We start from the raw sequence: 21,854 nt of genomic DNA, 5'->3' as shown, positions 1-21,854 counted from the left end.
GCCATCTCTCTCTCTCTCTCTCTCTCTCTCTCTCTCTCTCTCTCTCTCTCGCGCGCGCGCGCGCGCGCGCACACACACACACACACACACACACACACACACAAACCTATGCTTTTCACACTCACTATATAATATTCCTTTGTCTCTATCTCCCACACACACACACACACACACACACACACACACACAGAGGCAAACACACAAAAACCCTCTCTTGCACATCTTTGGTTAGATGCATCACTTAATGTTTGCAAATTGATTTACACCATGAACCTAAAATTTGGGACAACTTGCATACGATTACTCGTTAGTCTTCTCACCTAACCTCATGCACGTGAGACATTACACGACTGACAAAATGGTTATTTCCAACAAGCCCACTCTGAGACTGCATTCTCTTTCTGGCTAGCTGATGCTAGCTGGCTCAGGTTCATGGCATTGCACATGTTATGGAGGTAGTCGACGATGAAAGAATCAAGGCTCTGCAGATACACTAGCGGAAGGTCTTAATATCGCTTTTGGATACAGCCTCCAATCTCCACCTATATAAAGGAGCCAGGTGAGTGCTGAGACACTTAGCCCATTGATTGTCTTTTGGATGTTTACCATGTCTCTAGTATTAGCTTCGGCTGGGAGTTCCTCTTCTCAGGTAACTCTTGTTGATTTATCTCGCACATAGCAATGGTACTCTGTGTTTATGAGACAGACCTATGGGTTGATGACTACATGGAAACTCGTAGTATGCTGACGCCTATGTATGACTTGTATTATATTATAGGATGATGACCCTTGAGAATCCTCTACATAATGCATATCCGACTCTGGATAATCTACATGCAAGTTTTTGAGATATTTCTCGGATCTTATATCACAATCAATTCTGAATTTTTTCAGGTAATAATATTGGTGTTTGGATTTTACTGATAATGTTAGGTTATGCACATTTTATGAGTTAACTGCACTGGTATAGGAGTTTCGACTGTGTTTTTTTAATAGAAATTTTAACATAAATGTAAAGCACGGCTCTTAAATCCGGTTTTCTATGCGTATTGATCCTAGATCACCGATGGTTAAGCATGGCTAATAACACAAATTCGATATTATAATTTTTGGTTTTTTTAAGGCTACATTAACCATGGAAGTAATATCATATTTTGGAACTATACAAATAGATTTCTGTTTTTATTGGCAAGTTGAGGCTTATCCTAGATCACCAATGGTTAAGCATGGCTAATAACGCGAATTTGATATTTTAATTTTTGGTTTTTTTAAGGCTGCATTAACCATGGAAGTAATATCATATTTTGGAACTATACAAATAGATTTCTGTTTTTATTGGCAAGTTGAGGCTTATCCTCAAAAGCTAATTGTGGAACACCACTTTATGTTGGGTATTACGGTGATAACCGGAAAATGGCATGTGTACGGGTCTGCATGGTTGTGGCTAACACCTAGGCAGATTCTGAAAATTAGGCCGGTGATAACCGTCAAAATATTTGCATGGTTTAGGCTCTTAAATATGGTTTTCTATGCGTATTGATCCTAGATCACTGATGGTTAAGCAGGGCTAATAACACAAATTCGGTATTATAATTTTTGGTTTTTTTGGGTTGCCTTAACCATGTAATATCATATTTTGAAACTATACAAACTGATTTTTGTTTTTATTGGCAAGTTGAGGCTTATCCTCAAAAGCTAATTGTGGAACACCACTTATGGTTGGGTATTACGGTGATAACCGGCAAATTGCTTGTATACGGGTCTGCATAGTTGTGGCTAACACACTCGGCGAATTTTGAAAATTTTATTAGAACTCAAAGAAATCGTTACAATAATGTATAATCTCAGAATTTGACCCTCCGGTTTGTTAAAAATTGAATGGTTATTTTAGGATAGCTGTGAGGATTACATGGTGGCCCGCCAATAGAATGCATTTCATAAGACTATTGGGAAGTGATTATGTATTTTTACACATATGCAGTTTTTTGAAATTCTCCTAGGACTAGTCTAACTGGATGAACAATACTTGGACTGTTATGATATTGTCCAGGGACTATCCTCTGAAATACCCAAATACTTACATCTTGATAGGATGTTGCCCTAACATTATTAGTATTATTCATTGATTCTTTCTAGGAATACTCAGATGATAATTATCTTTCATAAGATACAATATTGTACCTCTCTAATTGAGATCACTTAGTGGCATCTACCACATGGTGGTAGATTACCCCCTTACTTTGGGATAATACTATATTCTAGATATATGAAAGGGAATGATCCCATCGCTGCATAAACCATAGGCTATTTTGGGTGACCTCTATAGCATGTAATAGGTCCTTTGACACCTGCAAGACACATATGAGCTAACTCTTTGTTCGTCTGTTTGAATGGATGCAGTAACAAGATCTATTCTCTCAAAATATTTGCGTGGTTTACGCTCTACAGTAACAAGATCCTTTTTCATTTAATGGAGTCACTGGCTCCTTATACTTGTAACATGATTATTGTATACAAATCTACTGATAGCCATTTTTCGGCTATCCACATTATCACAAGGAGCTACCTCGGCCAAGGAAAATCACATAAACTCTTTGTCATAAATACCTTTTCACTCTGTAAATAGGCGTGTGTGCGTTAGGAACTTTACCCATATCTTCTATATATTTTTTTTATTATATATAAAATTTTTTTTGCTAGCTACTCATAAAAAATAAATAAAATTATTACGGCCCATTTTGTGTAAATATTTCATTTCATATAAGGGCCTAAATATGGGGGGTCTCTATTTTCTCAAATATGTAAATACTTCATTAGGTGTGTGTATTATAAAACCTAAGTATATTTTATTTATTATTATTATTATTATTATTATTTCTTCATAATACTTTTGGACCATCATTGTACATATGCTTCAACTTCACCATGCATAAGTAACTCCTATGCTCTCACATTTCCACCCACACCATGTAGAAAGCCTACTACCCAAATCACTTTTTCCCTTAGACTATTTCATCTTTTATTCTCTCATCTACCCTAAAATAATGAGGGTCTCCCTCCCTTTTGACTTCCATAGTTTAGTTATTTTGTATATATTTTTTACTATTAAATATTTTATACATTTTCATTAAATACTTTTTCATATATCAATTATTTTTTTATATTTTATTCACAAATAGATCTCTTTGTTTATTTTATTTTCCTATCATAATAACCATATTGTCATGATATGTTGACTAGTTAAATACTAGCTTGTTTTTTCTTATTATGTAAATCCTTTATAAAATAGAAAAAATCTCCTCCATGCAAGTGCCCACATAAACTTGAGTCTCTAAGGTCAGGGTATGATGTATTGGGAGGCTCACTCTTGGAGCTATCAAGAAATTCCACCAATGGGGACCCACACAAAGATTTTTAAAATTCAGAAAATACATGATTCTGCTGAATTTTTTGCGTCCGCCTCCACTCCGAATTTGGACTGGTCATCAAAAGACAAAAGTTAGCTCGGGAGCTCAAGAATATGCTCAATTTTTTTGAGAATTTTTGGAGCTAATGGTGGTGAGATATGAATTTTTTATTGGACCCCAGTCTGCCCACTTTTTGGCAAGGTACACCTAGTCTCTTCTCATCTCCCTTACACATTCATCACCTACATACTTACTCATTCCTTTCTCACTCCATCAAACCTGCAAACTTCATGTTCTCTCTCACCCTCTCCACTTTTCCCTCTCCTTCCATCTCCATTTGCTCTCATATCTACTCTACACCCATACCTCATCTCTATTTCTCTCCCTACTACTCCCATATTACTAACTTATTTTCCCAATCTCAAAAAATACATAAAAATTCAGCATGAATGTATCATATTAACCTCTACAAATATGGAGTTTCCATCCACAAAAACCCCCATGTTCTTCACCTCAATCAACTTTTGTGGCGTCAAATGCAAGAAGGAGATCGGCGGTTAACTTAAAGATCTACACATGGGAGAATCCAAGCTTCTTCGAGCTTTCAACCACACAAAGGATCTTTCCAAATGTTTACTCCTCTTACTCAACCTCTCAGCCCTTCTCACCCATTTTGTACATTGTATTACTAACCTTTTATAGTGATTACTAACTACTAACCACTAACATTTGTAAATAAGCACCCACTCTACTACTTTTGGAGTAGGCATTACTACAAGTTATTTGCTCAAACCTCTACATCACACTCTCCTCTCATCTTTAATAATTCTCTCACCTTGAGCCCACATCCAAGGGATAAGAAGAGGCCCACTCTCATTTCAAAATAAAAAATCCATAATCTATGATTTTCCATAATAAGATTGATTAGGCTTAATCCTAATTGGGGCTTCTCAAACCTATAAATAGAGCCCCCTCCATTCCTTGTAAAGAGGGAGATTACACACATTGTACACCACTCCTAACTCTAGTGTGTAAGGAGATAGTGAAGCTTGAAGCTTGAAGCTAGTTATGTCATTGTGAGGGCTTGAGTGATGCCTTACTCCTATCATAATTGTATCTTACCTTTATGCATAAATAAGATTAGTAGTTTGGGTGCAATTGTGTACAAATCTTGGACTCCTACATCTCCAAAGTTGATTTAGCAAAGCGGTCCGATGTTTGATTTAAGGTAAATTCAAGCCTTGTATTTTGTGGCGTGGTTTTATGCTTGGCGGCTTGAGGGCCTGTTTTTGATTTGTTGCCTTTCATTCTATGGTAAGAGAGTTGTATGGTGAGAGGGCTCCCGTAACCTTAAGACCATGTGTATACCGACAACAAAATCAAGCTTATAGTGTCTCTCTAAGTTCTTCTCCAAGTTTGGTGTGCATCTATTTGTGTTATGCTAGTCTCCTCCACACATAATACCATATGTTATGAGTATTTGTTGAGAGAGTGTGTGTCTTTTGATTGATGTATATGGTTATCTTGTATTGATTGGCTACAAGGAAAGATCTTTGGTGTCCTAGTTCACACACATAACTAGGTGGTGCCCCTTTTCTTGTTGGGTGTGTGGTTTTGGGGTTCTTATGTTTGTGTTGCATTGTGCCCCAAGCCCATTGAGCAACACGGGAGCCTTGAGGAGTGCTTAGAGGCCGCTCTTCTTGTTGCCCGCCCCGGACTGCCTCACTACTATTGTATAATCATGTTAATGTTTTTACTAGTCAAGTTGCATATGGTTCTTGGAGTTTCTCTGACTGCTGCTGCTAAGGTAGAAGACTAAACACACACACACACACACACACACACACACACACACACACACATGCACACATCTCTCTTGCTCTATACTATCTCTTTCTCTCCAAGCCATCTCTCTCTCTCTCTCTCTCTCTCTCTCACACACACACACACACACACACACACACACACACACACACACACACACACAATGTTGTTCCATGCACACATACGGGCTGACTTTGATATCCCTTTACAGGGGCCACTTCACTAGTATTTGACCACTACTCCTATATCGAAGTTAGGGGCTCTCATCACCCGCATGTTATGCTTTTGGGAGAACCACACTGCATAGATCGTTCTTTCACCATAGCTACCCTTTCCTACCATGGGGGAGGAGACTCATTGTATATCTGGAAAGGTCCCATGGGTCATAATTTGGCCTTCCGCGAACGATAATAAACTACTCTACTCTACTCTACTCTCTCTCTCTCTCTCTCTCTCTCTCTCTCTCTCTCTCTTCCAAGCTTCACCCCAATCTATTCCATTCATCAAGTTACCAATGAGAGAAAATACACCTTTGACTGGGGTCCCTTTAGAGATTCATGGAAAATGGGATGATTAGTGGTATTCAAATCTCATATATGTATGTATTACATTAATGTTTTTTCCATGACACCTCCCCCCCCTCTCTCTCTCTTATAAATGATACTCGTACTTCTCATGCAAAAATATAATTTTTGGATTTGCTTGCAAAGATAATTTATACAAGATGAACGTAATTTGAATAAGGGAAAGGCTTGGTTTACACAAAAGATAAAGACAATTACATTATCATCACTTTTAAATTTCACTAAAAAGCTCAAATCTTACATGTTTTTCATACATCTAGATATATCCCAATCATGAACACAATGTCATTAATAGGGAAACTACATCATAAATTACCCCATGATCATCTCTGCCTTCACACAAACTATGTGTCCCCATAGCGTGAGCTACTTAAGGGAGGTCATTCACCCATGCATACATGTTTGGATTGTTGTACATCTGCAAGATCCATTCCCAAATTTTCTTGATGCCTTGAAGCCCCCTTGCTACAAGTTGGTTACTGTGTTGCTTGTAATGGAGTAAAAGGGAATACTTTCATTCATTTCCACGTTTATTTTTATGTACTCACCATGCCAAGGAATCCCTTAAGCATTGTGACACCATTTAGGGGGAAGAATTTAGGAGTATTTGAAAGGAACTTGTGTTAAGGCTCATCTTAACCCTCCTTGAAACACATCCAATAAAAGATTACCTGGTGGTGAACTGCAACTTTCGTGAAGGATCTTTCCAATGGCCGAGCTCGTAACCCTTGAGGTCTCCAAGCTCTACAACTCCTTGAGAAGCAATTCCACCATGCCTCCTATGAGCGTTGTCACACTGCCGCGTTGCACTACAGGTACTCGTCCCTCCTCTCACCTCTCTTCACTCACACACACTCACTAGCATGAGAGAGATTAGCAAGAGCAAGACTCAATTACACAATGGGAGAGTATATTGTATTATGAGAGATATTCACTTATATACATGGCCATAAGTGTACACACTCACTTAAACTGTGGTGGCTGGTCAGGAACTTTAGGCTCATAAGAGGCCTAAAGTTCACTTAATTACACAATGGGAGAGTATATTGTATTATGAGAGATATTCACTTATATACATGGCCATAAGTGTACACACTCACTTAAACTGTGGCTGGTCAGGAACTTTAGGCTCATAAGAGGCCTAATTCTATTACAATGACTAATCTCATAATATATCCATGAATTACATCACTTAGGACTTCATTCTAGCTTTCTACCACATGCTCTTGAAGGTGGGAATCGCCATAAATGCTTCGTCACACCATTACGGGCACCCGTCCAAGCTGTAGCTTTGGACACTATTGCTTCATATCTTGAATGTATGACCATTTGGTGTATCTATCATGACTCCTTGATGTAAGATAATGGTGGTAGATCTTGTTAACGCTAGAATTGGGTTAACATCCCCCCCTTCTTGATGGCGATCGCGTCCTCATGATTGCGTTAAAGACCTTTGTGTGGGGAGAAAGGACAAGTGTTGTCGATGGCTTTGATGTTGATTGACGCTCAATGGTCTTTGTCCCTCCCCAAGGATTAAGAAAAGCTATTTAGTGAATGAAAAGGTTAGTGGTTTATTGGGAATTTCTAACCAGGTGGGAGGTGGGGTTTTTTTGCGAATGATTGCATATTTGTGTGAGTATGTTTTTTTGGGGGCTTTTTTCTCACTTTGTTTTTGGCAATCATAGGCAATGTTACATGTGATTTGTGCTAGTGGGAATGCTAAGAGATATTAATAATGGGAGAGAAGAGAGGGAAGGATCCGGAGGAACATAGACTTAATCATTAGAATGAGATGGTGATTCTGAGTTCCTCATTTGATTCATTGAGTAGAATTCATCATTTGAAGAAATCGGCCTTCAATTGTGTCCCTTTGTGTGGCAGGATTCTTGTCAATTATTGTTGAGTAGGACCTATTCCTATCTTCTCCTGCTCATGTGCTTTTTATGTTTTTTAGTGCTCTTATGAAGCATATATCCATGAAGCATATAGACTCTTATTGAACTGCTCTGTATTGAAGTAGCCACTTGTTGGTGAGGATTGAAAGAATTACATTGACTTGCGAGACTAATATAGATATCTTCAAGAAGGATTGAAGATCATTGATTTGTGAAGATGGTAGAGTCATTTGGAGAGGTTTATAATTTGAAGGAAAATTCAAGGCGATGGGTTGTACCATTGACCAGGCTTTCACCCACCATGGCCACCCCATCCAGAGATGTACTTGGAAGTTGTCGATGGTGAGGCTTTGGTGAATTTTTTTTCCAGTGCATGAGTATGGATATGTCCTCATGGAGCAGCTGCTACATTAACATAGCCAAAGAATAGTAAGCTATAAGCTTACTAAATATATAAGGTGTTAATGGCTATTGAAGATCGTCTGGAAGGTGTTAATGCATGAAATGGCCTAATCTTGTGAGATTGCAGAGTTTGTTGGCCATGAAGGGGTATTCCGTGAAATGGCCTAATCCCATGAGATTGTAGGTTTTTTGGCCATGATGAAGGGATATTCTGTAAAATGGCCTAATCGCGTGAAAATTAATCCTGTGAAAGTGTGTAGGCCGTGAAATGGTAATTTCGTGAGATGGAATTCTGTGAGGGTAATTCCGTGAGATGGAATTCCGTGAGGGTAATTTCGTAAGATAGAATTCTGTGAAATTGCAGGTTTTGATCTCGTGAAGTTGCAAGTTTTTACCTCGATGGTTTTTGATTTCGATTGATTTTATGGGTCAGCTAGGGCATGACTTGCAAGCAACAGGTTCTTGTGCACTTATTTTTCACATCCAGAGGGGTGACAAGAGCTTTGTTATTTTGTCCTTGATGCACTCATAAGTCTCCATTGCAGACATGGGTATTGATTCTCAAATTTTTTGCTGTCGAGGCACTAGGTAGGACTGCTGGTTGTTTGCTTGAAGACACAAGCTCTTGTGTAGGTGCTGAATGCACGAGAGTGGTTGAGTGATTTGATTGTTGTTGTTTGGGCCTCCATTCTTGTCGAACTTAGGCGAAGCTATTGGGGTTGAAGTCGGTGGTGAGGTTTTCTTCACATTGTTCGATTTTGGCAACCATATGATGGGATTACCATCATAGTATCCTTGTTGTTGAAGCACCTACAGAGGCATCCATCTTTTATGAACATTATAAACATGTGACGGATGTGCTTGGTGCTGAGGCTTCCTTCTTTGTGCAATATTAGGGGATTTTGTGATGCGCTTGGGGATCCAAGCTTTGGTATTTTGGTAGTACCCTTGTGCTTGCAGTAATCTTTTTGGTATCCACACTTGTTGACTTGGTGGAGTTCTTTGAGGAACTCACATGGGCTTTTGTGGACGGTGTTGTGGAGTACTTTTCTTTTTCTTTTGGCCTCTGAGTACTATGTTGAGTAAGAGACTTTGACTGTCAAGGCACCCAAATTCAATTGGCACCTTCATAGTAGCCTTGAGCTACAAGTAGCTAGTTTGCCACCCACATCTTGATACTTTTAAGATACCTTGATTGTGGTTGTCTTGGTGGAGTTTCCTTTTGGGTTGATGTGGAAGGTTTGGGGCTCTCCTTGACTTTGGTTGGTGTGGAGGCTATAGGTTTGAGACTTATGGCATTGTTGACGATGATTGTTGAAATTAGAGCAATGTGATGAGCTATGGTGGATCAAATACTAGAATCAACATCATTAACAAAGTGATTAGCAAATAATTAAGACATGAGGAATTAGCAAATAGCTTAACGTAGGCATGGATAATCAAAAACCAGCAAGTTCTCATTAGGCCAATGCCTCAATTTATAGAGTTTACATCCAAGCGTCTAATCCCACTGGTTTCTCCTTGATTCACTCCACCTCTCCCAGAATATCTCCACCTCTTTTGCTTGATTCTCTCCACCTCTTCACTTTTCCCAGAATATCTCCACACTTCCTAAATCTTCTCATGCTACCCTTTATTCTCTCCCAGTAGGTTCTTCTCACCTTTTCTTCACATTTACACATTCTCTTTTACAACCTCTAACCAAGGGCTTGTTCCCACACACACCCTATTCACTTGTATATTTCAACACCTCCCCTCAAGTGAATACTCTCTAGCACACCTGGACCCTATACCAAGTTTCTCTCTTACTTGATAGCCCGCGACCAGTGCCTCAAGTCCCTAAACTCATAGTCCTTGACACACTCTCTCTCTATGTGTCCAAGGCTACTACAAGTGCCCACGACCTTGACTAAAGTGCTCACACATACATCTATCTACCACGTGGCCTACATCATCGGTGGATCAGAGGTGGTTTTACTTTGTTGGGGCAAGTTACATTGGGTTGTGGGGTCTCTCTCTCTCTCTCTCTCTCTCTCTCTCTCTCTCAGAAAAGATGATCCGACTCCACTTCCTTTGGAGCCTCCATGAAGTTTGCCGATGTCGTTCCTTCTCCACTGGGTTTGCTGTAGCAGTCTCTTGCCACGTGTCCTGGCTTTTCACAGTTGTGGCAAGTGAAGGTCCTTCCTCTTACTCTTCCTCGTCCTCGTCCTCGTCCTCATCCTCGAGAGAATCCTCTGCGGGTGAAGAATGCTTTTTCTTCTCCTTCTGTTGAGTCGAGCCATTTCTTCTCCTGCTGTTGAGTCGAGCCATTTCTTCTCTTTACCTCTGCTCTCTTGCTCCAGTAGAGCTGCTTCTATCTCGTGTAGCTTCAATTCAGGTACATTTTTTAGTGTTGCTATAATATTTTTATATTCACCTTTGTCCACACTCTTCAGAAGCATTGCTAGTGCCTCATCATCTTCTACCTTTTTGCCAATAGCTGCCAGCTGTTGCTTAATGCTTTTATATCTGTTCAAGTGTGTGATTAAAGGTTCACTTTCCTTCATATCCAATTTGTAGAATTGCATTAACAGATTTATCTTTGAATTTTTAGCTTGTGTGCCAAATAACTTATTAAGTTCATCCCATGCATCTTTTGCCCATTGTATCCCTGTGATGTGATGAATGATTTCATCATTTAAACTGAGTGTAATAAGTCCTAATGCTTTTTCATTCCTGCTCTTCCACTCATTTTTCCCTCTTGTCTCTGGGCATTCATCTCTTCCCTCAACTAGCCCCCCCCACAGATTTTTTCTCATGAGCAAATACATGGTTTTTGTCTGCCATGTGTAAAACTGCTCCCCATTAAATTTGGCTATTTCTTGTGCTGTACTCATGATGATGTGAAGGGGGTCTTACCTCTTGATCCAATTTCAAGATTCAAGGGCAGTGTCTACCCTTTTACAACTCAATCGGGTGTTTAAGAGATGATTACAACAAATTTATCAGCATAAAATCAATCTGATGTTTAAGAGATGATTACAATAAATTTATCAGCATAAAATCACCAAAAATTACATTAAATCAAGGGTAACCAATTTGTACGGAATGGCTGGAGTATCAAACCAACTCCGAATTGCAATATGAAGTTATAGGGATCTGTATCAGAAACCTAATGGTTAATTTGAACCCTCAATTGCACCAAAATACAGTGATTATTAGCACTGATTAGCAAACTAATCCACTATTTTGTGTGCAAAAAACAGAGTATGCGGGGAGTCCAGATCTGGTGCCTTAGACTTCAAATGAGCTCAAATGCTTTCAAAGACATCAATAGCAATGAGTCTAGTAGAGGATTAAGCCAATAAACATAAGATTTGACCAAATATTGAATGCTTAATCTCTATTTTACCAAAGTCACCTGCAGATTTGATGAAGAGCATGGATCTCACTTTAGACTTGATCAAATTGAATTCTGACTTCACCAGCTTGTAGAGTATGTTTGAAAACACTTGGGGCTAAGAGGAATTAGACCCATTTGAACTGGAGCAGCAGCAATGTCAAAATCTCCTCAAAAAAATGGCACCCACTAATCAGCGAAAATCGAGAGTTCTACATGGCGGTTTGCACTTCTGATTGAAGTGGCTGGAGCAAAGGGTTATGGCTAGCTAGGGTTAAAAGGGTTTGGCCTAATGTTGAGTGTGCAAGAAGCTAGAGCTCCTCCACCAGCTGGGGGTACAGAGAGGCTAGTTGAAAACTAACTAAAATTTTGATTAATTTCTAATTATCTACTAATCCTAATTAATTAGATAATGGGCTCATAAGCCTGATGGATTCTAGGCATGGCTCTGATACCATGTTGAAATTAGAGCAATGTGATGAGCTATGGTGGATCAAATACTAGAATCAATATCATTAACAAAGTGATTAGCAAATAATTAAGACGTGAGTAATTAGCAAATAGCTTAATGTAGGCATGGATAATAAAAAACCAGCAAGTTCTCATTAGGCCAATGCCTCAATTTATAGAGTTTACATCCAAGCATCTAATCCCACTGGTTTCTCCTTGATTCACTCCACCTCTCCCAGAATATCTCCACCTCTTTTGCTTGATTCTCTCCACCTCTTCACTTTTCCCAGAATATCTCCACACTTCCTAAATTATATCTCTTATAATACAATATACTCTCCCATTGTGCAATTGAGTCTTGCTCTTGCTAATCTCTCTCCCTAATGCATGCTAGTGAGTGTGTGTGAGTGAAGAGAGGTGAGAGGAGAGACCAGTACCCGCCGTAGTGTAACGCGATGGTGTGACAACGCTCGCGAGGGCGAGAGACGCGGTGGAATTTCTTCTCGAGGAGTTGTAGAGCTTGGAGACCTCAAGGGTTATGAGTTCAGCCATTGGAAAGATCCTCACGATAGTTGCGGTTCACCAGGTAATCTCTTATTGGATGTGTTTCAAGGAGGGTTAGGGTGAGCCTTAACATTTTTAACGCCGCTCTGCCGAGGAGCCATCCCTTGCCTTTTTCCATCGTTTTTCCTCTAATCTATGCATTACCCATTGTCCATTATCTTGATTAACGGTTTCCCATGAAAAAGATGTGGATTTGATGGTGATCTATGTGTGATTTGGTGTAGAATAGCTCTCTTTTTTGTTTTTGTAAAGAATGCTTTTTGCTTAATTTTTAGCTTAGTTATTGTTTTTTGTTGTTATTGTGGTTTTTCATGTTCTTAGGGCTTGCACATAGTTTATATTAAGCCTAGTTTACATCCATTGCATCAAACAATGCAATGGAATACAATTTTTAGTGAATGTTAGCTCTCTTTAGTGTTAAACATAGAGCTAAAATCATTAATTTTAGCTTAATTGTGTGTTTTTTATTTGAATTGTTTGCATTAAAGTGTTAGCAAGCATTAGGAGTAGCTTAATCCTTCAAAAATTTTGATAAAACTATCTGAAAACCTTAAAATTCTATTCTTATAGTTTACTATTCTTTTGGCTATAATAATGTAATAGCTGCTCCATGAGTACATATCCATACTCATGCACTGGAGGACATTTGCACCAAAGCCTCACCATTAACAACTTCCAGGTACATCTTTAGATGGAGGGGCCATGGTGGGTGAAATCCTAGTCAATGATACAACCCATCGCCTGGAATTTTCGTTCAAATTACAAACCTCTCCAAACGATGCTACTATCTTCACAAATCAATCCTTAGTGAAGATATTTATATTAGCCTTACAAGTCGACGTAATTCTTTCAATCCTCACCACAACAACAAGTGGCTACTTAAAAAACAGAGCAATTCAATAAGAGTCTATATGACTCAATTATTGTACTTCATGTATGTCTGCTTCATAAGAGCACTTAAATATACATAAAAAGCACATGGGCAGAACAAAGCAGGAACAGGTTCTACTCAACAACATTTGACAAGAATCCTACCACGCAAAGGGACATCATCGAAGGCCAATTTCTTCAAATGATGAATGTCGCTTCAATGAATGAAATGAGGAACTGAGAATCACCATCTCATTCTAATGATTAAGTCTACATTCCTTCAAATCCTTCCCTCTCTTCTCTCCCATTATTAATATCCCTTAGTATCCCCACTAACAAAAATCACATGTAACCTTACTTATGATTGCCAAAAACAAACTAAACCAAAAAAAAGGGCTCACACAAATATAAAAATGCAATCATTCGCAACAAAAACAACCCACCCCCACCCCGTTAGGAATTCCCAATAAATCACTAACCTTTTCATTCACTAACTAGCTTTTCTTAATCCTTCCGGGAGAGACAAAGACCATTGAGCATCAACTAACATCAAAGCCATTGACAATGCTTGTCCCTTCTCCCTACACAAAGGTCTTCAACGCGATCACACGGATGCGATCGCCCATCAGAAAGGGGGGATGTTAACCCAATTATAGGGTTAACAAGATCTACCACCATTATCTTACATCAAGGAGTCACGATAGATACACCAAAGGGTCATACATTCAAGACATCAATAGTGTCCAAAGCTACAACTTGGACGGGTACCTGTGATAGTGTGACGAAGTATTTATGGCGATTCCCACTTCAAGAGTATGTGGTAGCAAGATAGTATGTGGTAGCAAGATAGGATGAAGTCCTAATAATTGATGTACTTCATGGACATATTATGAGAGTAGTCATTGTAATAGCATTAGGTCTCTTATGAGCCTAAAGTGCCCGGTCGGCCACAATTTAAGTGAGTGTGAACACTTATGGCCATATATAGAAGTGAATATCTCTCTTAATGCAACATACTCTCCCATTGTGCAATTGAGTCTTGCTCTTACTAATCCTCTTGCTAAACCCTCTTCTTTTGCTTATCTCTACTCCTTCAACCCCATCCTCACCTATGAAGTTCAATGCAAAAATCTCGCAAATCAATAACCATTCTTGAAGAAGTTCCCTCCACGCAACCATCTATCTCTAACAAGGAACTCAAAGGAAAAGTCCCAGAGCCTATGCCTTCATCGACAAACCTCACCAAAGGAGACAACCACATGCTCAAAGGCCTTGTCTCATCGATAGCCACTCCACAAGAGACTCTAGCCTCATCATTGTTGAAATATACAAGTGAATAGGGTATGCGGGAACAAGCCCTTGGTTAGAGGCTGTAAAAGAGAATGTGTAAATGTGAAAGAACCTGTGAAAAGGTGAGAAGAATCTACTGGGAGAGAATAAAATGGCCATATGTGTTCACACTTATATACATGGCCATATGTGTTCACACTCACTTAAGCCGGCCGAGCACTTTAGGCTCATAAGAGGCCTAATGCTATTACAATGACTACTCTCATAATATATTCATGAAGTACATCACTTAGGACTTCATCCTAACTTGCTACCACACGCTCTTGAAGCGGGAATCGCCACCATAAATGCTCCGTCACACCATTACGGGTGCCCGTCCAAGTTGTAGCTTTGGACACTATTACTTCATATCTTGAATGTATGACCCTTTGGTGTATCTATCGTGACTCCTTGATGTAAGATAATGGTGGTAGATCTTGTTAACCCTAGAATTGGGTTAACAACTGGTATGGTCAAAAATTTATTTTTGGTAATCTAGAGATATATAGGCAAGGCAAATGCACTCTTCATGTTTTTATTGGAGAAGAGGAGCCAATATGAACACTTCATTTCTACACCTTTCTATTGATTTTTATTTAGACATCCACAAGTCCATGATTTAAGCTCACCTTGTGGAAGTGTTCAGTAATCGTGTCACTACTTGAAGTCTTTTTAAGCTCACCTTGTGGAAGTGTTCAGTAATCGTGTCACTACTTGCAGTCTTTTCATGAGAACCATCTAGTACTAAGACATACCATAGCTTCTTGTACCATTTCTCCATTGTAGGCATACATAGTATGAGACACTTGCTCTAATTGTTAAATGAAAACAAGAGACTTGAAGGCTCAAACTAAAACACTCAAGACATGGAAGGGATTACAAATGAATCAATTGGCTTTGTAGTAAATCAAGGGACTTGAAGGTACAAACTAAAACCATCAAGACATGGAAGGGATTGCAAATGAGTTGATGGGCTTTCTAGCAAATCAAGCTAATCATAAACTATGTTTAATTTTGAAACAAAGATCAAGATGATTATGTTATCGTACTCATTGGGATTTCTAGTTTTTTTTTTGTTTTTTTTTGTGATAGTGATCCGTCGTGTGAGTTTGTCATGGTGGAGGATGATGATTCCTAAAATGGGGGGAGAATGCTATGACCCTAACAAGTACATGTTGATAAAGCATGGCACATGTAGGTAAAACATGAGACACACCGGTAGTGTGTGGGCCAATGGCGGCATATGATTACATATCACTACTTATGAGATTATAAGTGTGAACAGGTAACATTCATGTGGGTGTGGTGGTTGTAGGCCAGAAGACTCATGATGTGTAGCATGGAGGTAGCATGTGAGTATGGTGTGTAACACGAAGGTACAAGTAAAGACCTAGGGTCACTACTAGTATATGTTGTGGTTTGGTAATTAAATAGAGTATGCCATGTTAGGGGTTCTTGCTTATATCTTGAGGTATTTTCTTCTTCATCATCACATTTTTGCATAGGGTTAGGCTTGCATGAGGGCGTTGCATTTAAATATAATAGTTATATCTAATTGAAACTACTTAATTAATTTAAATATAATCCTTAATAAAATTAAATATAATAGTTAAATGTAATCCTTAATAGAATCAAATATAATAGTTATATTTTTTAATAGTACGTACTTTCTTTGAGTGTTTTTGGGTGTTGCCAACAACCGGCTAAGCCTTCTTGCCTAGCCAGAGGTCTGTTGTTTGATCGTCACTCTAGATCTTTTTCTAAATACCGTCTCTTCTTGTCGATCTCGTCGATCACTCTAGGTTAGTGCTTGGGTCTCCACAACAAAGCTTCCTCTTCTTCTGTGAGGCCAGCATAGGAGCCCAAGAATTCCATGGAGAATGATGAGATGTGGGCCCTACCACCACAAATAAGCGTGATACGAAAGTAGATTCCATCATTCCGACCATCAAGAAGATTGTTGATGTTGCTATGTTTGCCACCATGTAAGTAGTGTATCACACACTATATGTTTGCCACCATGTAAGTAGTGTATCACACACTAACAACTCACTGGCCTCCACTTCATCACTAAAAGTGCTCTACTGAATGGGGGAATGGAAGATTCCCCTAAGTTTATGCATGTTCCCCTAAGCTAATAGTTTTAAGAGGAGACTTGTGCCATCTCCCTACCATAGCTTGTGTATGGTCTTCTTCTTCTTTTTGTTCTCTCACTTGCACAATACACTTAATAAGCATAGTTGTAGTTAATATGATTACCTCCACCAATGAGAGTGATGCTAGTAAACACATGTTCATGTGCAAGGAGTGCATATAAGAGCATTCTCATGTATTCAACAATGGGAGCACCAGATATTTTTAAGTGCACATTGATACATCTTTGCTATTACTTTGCTAATGATCAATTTCTCCTATTGTACTATTATCTTACTCCATCATGTTGTCTATGTTCCTTCGTAGTTATAAGGCTCTAAACAACAAATGCTCTGCTCCCAAAATAATAATATAGCTCAACAATAATATAGCTCAACGACAAGGTTAGTAAGACAAATTTTCAGATTTTTGGAGATCTAAATATCTTGAGAATGTGTGGTTAAGGTGACGAACTGTGTTATATGGAGTGAGAACCAAATGTGAATGATCCCTGACAATTAAAAATGAAAATAAAAATAAAAATGAACATTAGTGGAGAAAGGAACTTTCTAAAAAGTGTGGCGAGAGGCTAGGGCTTGAGCCAGCTAGGACGCGGGCGCGTGCCAGGCGCACGCTTTGCCATCTACTCTATATATATAAATATATATAAATATAAATCTTTTAGCCATGCGCATAAAGTATCGGCAGCCTTCTTTGTAACCGAAGGGATCTGTCTCTCTTTCTGTCTCTCACACACACGCACGCACACACAGAGATGGCGCCGCACATGGAGCATCACTTCACAGCAGGCAACTTGGTGCGCGATATCATCATCGGTATGTCGGACGGCCTCACGGTGCCCTTCGCGCTGGCGGCGGGGCTCTCCGGCGCCAACGCCCCCTCCTCCATCATCGTCACCGCCGGCCTCGCCGAAGTTGCTGCAGGCGCCATCGCCATGGGCCTCGGCGGGTTGGTTCCTCCCCTCTATTCCTCACCATGCGTGCACAGCATACTTGAAAACCGCATAGTTCCGCACACCTGCTTGCACTGAGAGATGTTGAGGAATATGCATGGGAAGCTGGCGTCAATGTACATGAAAGAAAGATCATCTCTTTGAGTTTTTGTAAAATTTTTTAGCTTTTCAAACTTCTTTTTGAGCCCGCATGATGGTAGAGGCATCTTGCTCATCCTTACCTGAACCCCTCAAGGCTGTATCGCTCCCACTCCAACCCAGATTACAGAAATCCACATTCTGTGCAGGCCAGGTAACACCATAGCCAGGGCACTATCAATTTAACTTCAGGAAAAGCCACATGAGTTCCAGTTTTTTATACACTAGTGTGCCTTTGATTTAGAAGCAAAGACTTGCAGCTTCTCCTATGAGCTTCAGCTTCTTACATAGTATTGGACATCTATAAGTACCTTCTTTTTGAACGATTAGGAGCAGACAGAGAACATGAATCATGTATTAAATTTAACCCGTCTGAGTGGTTATGCAGGTACTTAGCAGCCAAAAGCGATGCAGATCATTACAGTCGAGAAAAAAGACGCGAAGAGGAGGAGATTTTGGCCGTTCCGGATACTGGTTTGATTTTGATCAATATTTGCAATCATAGCAAACTTTTTCACTTGATTTTGTTTTTTCCAGAGAAACATTCAATTTCTATGTATCCTAGTATGCTGTGTCAAATTTAGGTAGCTTTGTGAAAGTGTGGAAATTCTGTATGTGCTTTGGTGAGTCGCAGAAGCTGATGAAGTAGGAGAGATTCTTTCCCGATTTGGGTTGAGGCCTCAGGAGTACAGCCCAGTTGTGGAGGCACTGAGAGACCGACCAGAAGACTGGCTGGAATTCATGATGAGGTAACTACTCTCTCAAGTTTTGTAGAATTAGCTTGTTTTTTCTATTGATGAATACTAGAGTATTTGCACCATGGCAGATGACAAAACACAAGAGTATTTTTTAAATGTATCCTTCCACAGAGAGACCTCCAGGACCTCACTACCCCAGGTAGCCTATTGCTCCCTTGTGAGTGACTTACATGGTAGCAGGCCAGCCTCCATATACTAGCTTTGTAGATGCACAGGGACACACCATTGGCATTTGAAAATGCGTATCCTTTGGACACCACCACTTTGGTATTCCAATAAGGGATCACATGTTGGCTGCCCTCTACACTTGGCTTCTCGGCCATGTATTCTGCTTTCTAGGCCTTTTGAAGAGATGCTTCAGTCTATATTTGCAGCTGTCTTCCACAAAGGTGGCCAGCACCCCTCGTTGTTACGCCTCCACGAGCGGACCAAGCTAAAGGCTCCAAGATCGCAAGCACTATAGGCATACTCATAACTCCATAGAGTGGATGCATTAATATGAGCAATTCATGCTGAGTGTTTAGGCGCTCTACTCCTTTCAAAGAGGATTGCACACTACTTTGGACCCCTCAAAGGAGGGAGGGCCACAGATAAGTTTACGCCTTCCACAGAAGCCTCTCTAGGCAAGTACCACATCAGAGTTTATATCGTTGCAACCTCAAACCTAAACATCAATGAGCCCATCATTTCTGCAAATGCCCTGCCAGCTTGGGCATTACATTCTCCTTTGCCCAAAATTAGCACTCCCTTATTCTGGCCTGCCTCCTTTACCCGTCCAGGATAATAGAGGCAATGTTAATCAAATGCATGCACTCTGGCCTGTTCCAGAGATTATATCTGAGCCTGCAAACAATTTCTGAAGGATTTCGCAATAGATAGAGTTAATAAAAAGAGGAAGTGAAAATACATAGTTTCTTGTGTGTCAACAATTGGTTGCATTTTCTGAGGCTCAGAACCCTCATGTAGACAGCTCCCTTGGTCCAATGCAACAGAAGTCTTATATTTTGAGGCCTTTTACAGAACCTCCACATTCCCGTCTTTTGAAGCCCTAACTCCATGTACTTGGAAAAGTTTTTGTACCGTCTAGAACTTGTAGTTTATGATAAAAGATATGTTTTTGATTGGGCATCGCAATTTCCAGGTTTGAATTGGGACTAGAGAAGCCCGATCCCAGGCGTGCGTTGCAAAGTGCTGTCACGATTGCAGTTTCTTATATTCTTGGAGGATTGATACCACTGTTTCCATACATGCTGATATATAAGGCAGATACTGCATTGAAGGCTTCAGTTGGATTCACTCTGGTGGCTTTGCTACTATTTGGCTTTTTCAAGGGCTACTTCACTGGCACCAGGCCAATCATAAGTGCACTTCAAACTGCTTTCATTGGAGCCCTTGCTTCTGCAGCTGCTTTTGCAATAGCACTTGCTATACAATTCTAGTTCCAGATAATACTTGGGGTATTTTATTTGCATTCAGCCTGCAAAAAGGTGTGGTCAGGTATGTTGAACATAGAAGTAGAAGTACAGGCCTCACACCATGTTCTTTGCTGTCTCACTCTGCATTTTGTAGTGTGGGTGGCTGGGTCATGCATGTAAAAAGGTCTCCAGTTCAGATTCTCAAATTTTGAGATGTTGTGTTTATCCATATTTTTGTTTTGTCTATTAGTTGAGATATAAATTAGGGAGGAAAGGAACTTGTAAACTTTAAGAGAGGCTTCTTCCAAGCAGACGAGAAACTCTTCTTTCTGTGGACTTACAAATAAATAAACAAACCCCACACATAAAAACATCCTCTCATATGTTCCAAAAAAGTCTCACCTTGTGGTGCAGGCAAGGCATATGGACTCGGACTTTGAAGAAGTTTAACAAAGAAAACACTCAATATTATGTGGACCATATGTGAGATAATTTTGTTAAGAGTGCTTTGGGATATTAGAATCTGTAAGAAATCTATTAAGAAAGAGGAGATTTTCTAATGAGGAGAAGCTTAATAATGTGGTGGAGGTGGCATGCTCAACGAGAGGAGGGAGCAGTGGCTACCACCGGGCTATAAGGAGGCATGTTCGAATCCATGTAGCTTCAGTACCATGCTTTAAATCCCCAGTGTTAGGAGTCCTTAATGTAAGGGAATAGACCTCGGTAGATTAGTAATCAACCTAGGTCTAGGTGCTAGGTGTGGCATGGCACTTGACATCTTCAATTAGGTCATTGGTGAGCTTGTAAAATTTTGTAGTTGTCATTAATTTGATTAATTAATATGAATTTTGTGAGATTGGTTTATGGAAACTCATGTGTTGTGTTATGCTTGGAGTCCATCTAATGACATATGAGCTTTACCTTGCTATTATTCATAGCATATTCATTTGGATGCTGAGTTAAGTTATTTGCTTAGTGTTAATAAAAAATTCCTTGTTCATCTAATGATAGATGAGCTTTACCTTGCTATTATTCATAGCATATTCATTTGGATGCTGAATTAAGTTATTTGCTTAGTGTTAATAAAAAATTCCTTACAAGTGTGAGTTGTATAGATGATAGTAAGGTGAGGAGTTCCACACAGTTTCTTTTGTGACTCCGTGCTAGAAGATCTAGCATACAAACCCATTGCACCTCAAATTGCAACAAGTGCATGCACTGGACCTTTGTCATTAGAGAAAAATGTGGCAATGTCCTTGCATTGAATATTGGATGTACAAGGGCCTCTTTTCCCTTAATTGCTTTGTATGGTGTAGAAAGTCCACTCTTGGAAAGGTCTTTTGAGATTTCATTCTTACAATTTTGAAACACTAGGTGTGATTTAGAGCTTGGTCACAAGATGATAATAGAAATGCAAGCTCGAGGCAAAGCAAGGCTTGTTGTGAGCAATTGATGTTTCACATATCCTTGTGGAGTTGCCATACAGGGAAGCCCTTCCATAATAAGAAATTATGCAACTTTTAGGAAACGAGATAAATGGCATAGGAGAGCTAATTTGCAAATGAATGTCAACAATTTGCAAGATGATGTCCAGAGAAAAATTGCAGGCAAGATTGCGAATTATCAAAAGGTTTCAGTAAGAAGTGCAAGAACTACATAATGAACAATGTGCTCCATGATCCTTATATTGTGACCAAGGGCAATGAGCATATAAGAGAGATTCGTATGTGGTT

The 21,854-nt window shown here is 39.6% G+C and overlaps 1 protein-coding gene across 1 annotated transcript; it reads left to right on the top strand.

Moving 5' to 3' along the window:
- Positions 1 to 17,580: 17,580 nt before the first annotated feature.
- Positions 17,581 to 20,554, top strand: VIT1 (vacuolar iron transporter 1). Its single transcript, XM_086811948.1, has 4 exons — positions 17,581 to 17,806; positions 18,337 to 18,422; positions 18,583 to 18,697; positions 19,848 to 20,554. Exons 1-4 carry the CDS (start codon positions 17,613 to 17,615, stop codon positions 20,143 to 20,145), a joined length of 693 nt encoding a protein of 230 aa, XP_086668074.1. The 5' UTR covers positions 17,581 to 17,612; the 3' UTR covers positions 20,146 to 20,554.
- Positions 20,555 to 21,854: the final 1,300 nt, after the last annotated feature.

The sequence above is a fragment of the Cibotium barometz genome, chromosome 17 (assembly GCF_041138505.1).
Source record: "Cibotium barometz isolate CiBa-2024 chromosome 17, ASM4113850v1, whole genome shotgun sequence".
Classification (NCBI taxonomy): domain Eukaryota; kingdom Viridiplantae; phylum Streptophyta; class Polypodiopsida; order Cyatheales; family Cibotiaceae; genus Cibotium; species Cibotium barometz.
The sequence above is the reverse complement of the archived record's forward strand: the minus strand, read 5'-3'. Positions and strand labels throughout refer to the sequence as shown.

Bases quoted from the DNA above. Each gene is read 5' to 3' on its own strand.
- VIT1 (XM_086811948.1), top strand. From the start codon at position 17,613: ATGGCGCCGCACATGGAGCATCACTTCACAGCAGGCAACTTGGTGCGC. The intron at 17,807-18,336 runs GTTGGTTCCTCC...GTGGTTATGCAG, and splicing joins ATCGCCATGGGCCTCGGCGG to GTACTTAGCAGCCAAAAGCG. The intron at 18,423-18,582 runs GTTTGATTTTGA...GGTGAGTCGCAG, and splicing joins TTTGGCCGTTCCGGATACTG to AAGCTGATGAAGTAGGAGAG.